Source organism: Benincasa hispida, chromosome 4 (assembly GCF_009727055.1).
Source record: "Benincasa hispida cultivar B227 chromosome 4, ASM972705v1, whole genome shotgun sequence".
Taxonomy (NCBI): domain Eukaryota; kingdom Viridiplantae; phylum Streptophyta; class Magnoliopsida; order Cucurbitales; family Cucurbitaceae; genus Benincasa; species Benincasa hispida.
In genome coordinates, this window is record NC_052352.1 from 28,142,117 (window position 1) to 28,148,399 (window position 6,283).

General features: G+C 34.2%; 1 protein-coding gene across 1 annotated transcript; it reads right to left on the reverse strand.

Moving 5' to 3' along the window:
- Positions 1-3,453: 3,453 nt before the first annotated feature.
- LOC120076028 (probable UDP-arabinopyranose mutase 2) lies at positions 3,454-6,085 on the reverse strand. The gene is made up of 4 exons (XM_039029813.1): positions 5,598-6,085; positions 4,350-4,600; positions 4,078-4,246; positions 3,454-3,987 (listed from the first exon to the last, which is right to left on the reverse strand). The coding sequence occupies exons 1-4, from the start codon at positions 5,919-5,921 to the stop codon at positions 3,655-3,657; spliced, it is 1,077 nt and encodes a 358-aa protein (XP_038885741.1). The 5' UTR covers positions 5,922-6,085; the 3' UTR covers positions 3,454-3,654.
- Positions 6,086-6,283: the final 198 nt, after the last annotated feature.

A 6,283-nucleotide genomic window follows, 5' to 3' on the forward strand; every position in this document is an offset into this window, starting at 1 on the left:
TTAAAATTAAAATGAGGAAAATAACTTCTCTCCCCTTAATCGTGGAAAGGGGAGTTTAGTTTTTTTTTTTTTTTTACATTTTCTTCTTCTTCCCAATAGAGAACAGAACCTTCTGTAAGTTTTACATAAAATCTTCCCGGAAACTTTTCCTCTCAATTTTTTCTCTCCCTCTTCCAAAAGAAGCAGAGCCTACACCTTCTACCAATTCTCTTCCGCCACAGAGAATACAGAGGTCTCACTTATGGTGGTGTCTTGGTTTTAGTTTGAATTTCGAGAAAGGTTCGTGACCGGATCTAGGAGGAGTTTCACGAAGAATCAGTTCTTCAAGGGTATGTAATTCCTAACCCTTCATCATTTCCTCTTATCCTAAAGCATGTTGTAAATTATTATGTGTATATGCATAATTTGTTTGTACTGTAATTCTAATTACTATGAAAAACGAAATTGGGAAAAAATCGCACTTTTGCATCAAACCTCACGGTTCCTTCAAGCATATACTCTATTATCTCCGATGAATGATTGATATGGATTTGTTTTATTCAAACAAATCAAATTTTGATCCAGTTGGTTATGCAAATTCTGGATGTTTATCTGATCCACAGAAAGCTAGTTATCTATTCACATGTGGAGAAACTGTTGTATCGTGGCGGTTAGTTAAACAAACCATAACAGCTACTTCCTCAAATCATGCTGAAATTCTTCCAATTCTTGAGACTAGTCGAGAATGTGTATGGCTAAGATCAATGACTCAGCTCATTTGTGAAATATGTAGTTTGTCTTCTAATAAAAATCTTCTAACGATATTATACGAAAACAACACAGCATGCATATCCCAAATCAAAGGAGGATATATTAAAGGAGATAGAACGAAGCATATTTCACCAAAGCTTTTCTACATTCATGATCTTGAAGAACATGGTGACATCTCTGTACAATAAATTTGTTCGAAAGATAACATGGTAGACTTATTTACAAAGGCATTGCTTATCATAATCTTTGAAAAACTAGTGCACAACATTGGAATGCGGTGACTCGGAGATCAAGTGATGTTTCCATATGAGGGAGTAAATATACTTTTTAGGAGTATAATTATATGAAATATGAACTCTTTTCCTTTCACTAGGATTTTTTTCCCATTGATTTTTTCCGAATAAGGTTTTGATGAGACATATTTTATATATAATGAGCATCTAAGGTAGAGTATTATAAATTTTATAATATAGATGCCCATTAGATGTTCATGCTTAGTGTCCATTGACCATGTATCATGCCCCAATTTTCTAAAAGGTTGTCCATGTGTCTCAATGTTACACATTATTAGTATTCATGTAATCTATTTCCTACTTACCAAATTGTTTATGTTTAAATAGTGGCATTGTGTGGGTTTTAGAAGACATACATTGGACAAAGTCCATACTGTAAATTAAAAAAATGGCTTACTCCAATAGATCCATTGCTTTGCGCTTCTCAAAAGTTTGTTTAAACACCACCATGGCACTGCGGCTTCGCCTCCGTTCTCTGCCGCCACCGCCCTTAACTGCCTCCGTTTCACAAACACTTTCTAGTTTTTCTTTCCACCATTTTTTTTGGACAATTGTAAATATGGTTTTTTTTTTCTTTTTTTTTTTAGAATATGTAAAATATGGTAATTTGACGACCTAAAATAATAAAAAGTTAATATAAACTAAAAATATTTATAGTTACAGTATAATTTCAAGTCAACTCCAATTAGACTTGTGTGATAGTTAAAATGTTCATCATATCTCAATATCTAAGTCCATTAGTGATCTATCAATGATAGTGATTGAAGTCAAATCAATGATAAACAACAATAGTAAATGACTAGGAATTTTACATTTCTATCAAGATAGTGAAAAATCAACATTAAAATATTTATATTGACATTGTGTTGTTGTCATAGATATGCTAATTATGTCACTTTTTACTGTCAATAATATCTTGATCACGGTAATATTTTGAGTTAACAAATGTCATACAATGACACCTATTTATCGTCATAGAAATTATAATGTAATATTATCAATTAATTACATATATGATAATTTGGTAAAGGTAAAAAAACGCTTATAATGACAGATGTTTGATACCTATCTTTACACATGTTTTCCATAATAAATTAATCTAAACATACTAGTAAGCAAACATGCAAACAATTAATCAAGTGCTTTCTGGGTCGTCTCAGACCTTGTGATGGGGCTTTAGCCCCCAAAAATATTGATACTTTTTACATCCAAAGGTATAGATGTTATAAACTTAGTCTCTATACACCTTTATTATTAATGGACTTCAATCATTATCATTGATAGACCTCATGGCTAACATTGATAGACGTTTGATACTTTTTTTTATGGTCGATTCAAGGACTGAAAAGAGAGATGAAAGATAATTTTGACAATCTGTAAGTGTCAAGAATCTCTATTTTGTTTTAGTAATAAGTGATACCTGTTATTAACTTTTTTAAAAAAAAAAAAAAACTCAACCTTAATTAGATTTTAATTTTTCTATTTAAGGATGTGTTTTGAGCAAGGACTATCCTAAAACTATAATAATTATCTCTTGCTACAGTAAATACTATTTTTGTATTTTCCAATTTGCTACAATCAACACTATTTCAAAACTCCTATTTGCTACCTTTTTTTATTCTTTGTTATAGTGTTTACTATTTCCTTTTCAAACTAAAATAGTTTACACCTCAAACATATACTATTATAATCCAAACTAAAATAATGTATACCCCAAATATAAACTATAGTAATCTAGAACTATAATAGCTAACTCTTTGTCTCAAATGCCCCCTAAATGTTTTATTAATGGTAGAATTCACAACTACAAACACAATATGTCAAAAAGTTCAAAACAAAATTAGATCAGAAAATCAAGGAAATAATTAAACCATGATGAAAGAAAGCAGGAACAAAGATGTCTACTTGAGTGGTGATAGGACATATGTTCTTGATCATAAGATTTGAATCTCCACCTCCACGCACTATATACATATAAAATCTGCAATGTGACATATTTTCCCAAAAATTTAGATGTCTTTATCATACACACATGACACATCAAACTTGCGTGCTATTTCCTTACAAATTTTAAAAGAAAAGGTCTTTTATCCCATCAGATATCAAACTATAAACATTGCAAATATAAAGTGATTTCCTTTGCTTAATTTTTGTATTCAAATGTTATAGTAGCGGTAGTAGAACTTAAATGAGGTATTTGGGGGCAAAGAGTTTAAAATTATGGACCCAGAAGTTGTAAATAAAGCATAAATCATGAAAATAAATATAAATGGAAAACAATAAATAAGAGAGAGAAAAGATTTCTCCTTTAGACGGGTTAGATGTTTAGATATTCTGGACCTATCAGAAACTAACACGTGACACAAACAGCTAATACTTAGTAAACCATTCCATGAGGAGCACAACAAAATTAACAAAGGCTACCCATGTTATTGATCTCAATTCAATGTTTCGCAGAGAAGGATACACAAAACAAATAACAGCAACATTCTTCTAAGATTAAAATTATACTGAAGGGCGAAAATTATGGCAACGTAAATAAGAAAACTAGCAAAAGACTCATCAAATCTATTGCATCCAAATGTGTTTCCCTTGTTCCTTACAAAACCAACTACTTCTTGGCAGGGCCATTGGAGTCATCTCCAGCAGGGTTGAGCTCATCCCAAGCTTCAATCCAAGTGACCATTGCCTCAGACAGCTTAGCGAAGTAAGGATCGATGGGGCCGAGTTTCTCCTTCACTAGCTTCGACAGTTCGATGTAGCATTTCTGAACCGTTGTGCATTCTTTCGGGAGGACAACCGACTGGAAGAATGGGATTATGTCTTCTTGCCAGAAGATCCCTTTGTATTCCTTTTTGAGGTTGGTGAATGGGTTGCTGGCTTTGCTGTGCCATATGTAGGGCAGCCCTGTTTTCACTCCCCACCCCAAATGGTCACAAATCACCTGCAATAAGTTCATCAACCAATACTTTAGCTCTGCATTTGGCTAGAGATGAGAGAAAAGGGTCACATTTTGGGTATATAATGTATATACCTTCACACACCAACCAGCCCACATATCGTCGTATCTTCCAATCGGCTGGCCATCACCCATGAGTCCAAAATACATAGCAGGTCCAATCAGTTCACGGTCGAATGCAAGATTCATTCCACACATGGGAAACAAGGTTCCCTTGGGAATTGTCAAGACTGCATCTACATACCTATACAAGATTTACAATGACATCTCAATAATGCAAGCATATTGGAACTTCTTGGTGTTCAAGTTAAACTAATTGAAACACAACAGCAATAATCCACACACACCTGGAGTTTCTTTCACGAGGCTTAACGAGCTGGGTAGGAGCATCGTAGTCAGGAATGTTAAGCCAAAGTCCATGAGAAACCGCAGTCGGGACACCCTCACGGAGACTGAAAGGGTATCCACGGACAAAGTCTGCACCTTCTCTATATGGATCATACAGAGTGTTGAAGAAATGTGGGGTGGCAGGTGATAGAAGGTTCTTTATATGCTGCTCGAGTGCGTTGATATCTTTGTTTGAGGGGTCCTTCGCAACCTGTAAGGATGGATTTACAAGAAACCATCAAATCTTGATCATCCTTTAACCCTACTTCTTTCCCATTTTCTCAGTCAGTAACAAGGACTCCTCAACTTCTAATCAGTTACACTAATGTAAACCAGACGGTTGTATAGAAGGCCAAATCATCCACTAAATAACCATTAAACCAAATGCTATTGCTGCTTAAACGAAAAGATTATGGTAAATTCATCTTCCTAATACCATTGACCAGAGGATAAAAGGGGTTGCTTAGGACTCATTTAAAGAAAATTATATTTCTCTAGATCAAAAGATCTGTTTCAAACAAGCAAGCATTTCCACAAGATCTGTTCCTCCCCTGGTATATACAAATCCAACACCTGTTTACAGTTTGCCAGAAGGAGAATTGAGTCGACTACACAAGCCATCAATCGATAGACTAACCTATTTGATAATCATTTAGTTTTTAGAAATTGTCCGAGTTTTCTCACCAGAATTGAGACAACCGCACAAGCCATTGATTGATAGAATAAAAATAGATAGATTCAATGGCATTTCTTTCTTTAATACACGTTTGAATTCACAACCAAATTCTAATAACAAAAACTACTTTTTAAAATTTATTTTTATTTTATAGCTTTTATAACTTGGATTTTAAATATTTGCTCCCAAAGAGCTACTACATGGGTAAGTGGTGTTTATAAGCTTTTAACTTTTAAAAACAATGGAACACGTCAATTCAGAAAACAAATAACATAATCTTTAAAAAGAACGAAAAGGAAAACTAGAATTGACCCTTTTCAAACAGCAACCAGATGAAGAACTCAGAACAAGAAAACGAAGACCCTCCCCCCACCCAAAAAAAAGTTCAGTGCAACAAAACAAGCAAACAAGTAGATCTGCAAAAAAAACTGGGCATCTCATCAACACAGAATCAATTGTAATTCAAGGAATCAAGCACAAGAAAACCCCCCAAAAAAAACGAAAGTCAACAGCGAAATCAAGTAGATCTTACAAAGCAATCATCATCAATTGTGTAGATGTACTTCTTCTTGGAAACCATATAGCCGAAGCATCGACAAGCAGAATCCTTAAAAGAAATGCAAGAGGCCTTTGGACCCAGAATCCGATTGATATCATTCCGATTGTAGAGTTCATAGTCGAATCCTTCTGGGACCTTGATAGTCTTCGATGGGTCACCATCTTGAACAATGATCAAATGGTATTGCTCGAAAAAGGGTCTCCACATCTCCAAGAAATCGAGGTTTCTAATCGTTGGGATGACGATATCGAGTTCATCTTTCAAAAGGGGGGTGGGTTTGACCGAAGCTCCCGCCATTGTTAACCAATTGACAGAGCTGCAGAAGCTTCAATCAGAGAGAGGACTTGGGTTAGACTTGGAGCGAAGAGAATGGAGAAGACGATTATATATACATAGAGAGAAAAAAAAAGGGATATGTTTGGAGTAAATTTGAGATTCTTCTTGGGGCGTTTGGACAATTGGTTCTGGATCTGGATCTGTCAAAGCTTATTTATGTATTTCACTAAAAAAATAAATTAAAGTTAAATTAGAAGTTGATCCTATAGTTTATAATTAAAATTTAGTTCTTATATAGGGATAAAATTCTCTTAAACGGTTAATCGTGGAACTATAGATATTATTTATGAGGTTTTATAAAATCATGGGACTAAATTTTAATT

Bases quoted from the DNA above. Each gene is read 5' to 3' on its own strand.
- LOC120076028 (XM_039029813.1), bottom strand. From the start codon at position 5,921: ATGGCGGGAGCTTCGGTCAAACCCACCCCCCTTTTGAAAGATGAACTC. The intron at 4,247-4,349 runs GTGTGTGTGGAT...AATCTTGTATAG, and splicing joins CCTCGTGAAAGAAACTCCAG to GTATGTAGATGCAGTCTTGA. The intron at 3,988-4,077 runs GTATATACATTA...AACTTATTGCAG, and splicing joins GGGCTGGTTGGTGTGTGAAG to GTGATTTGTGACCATTTGGG.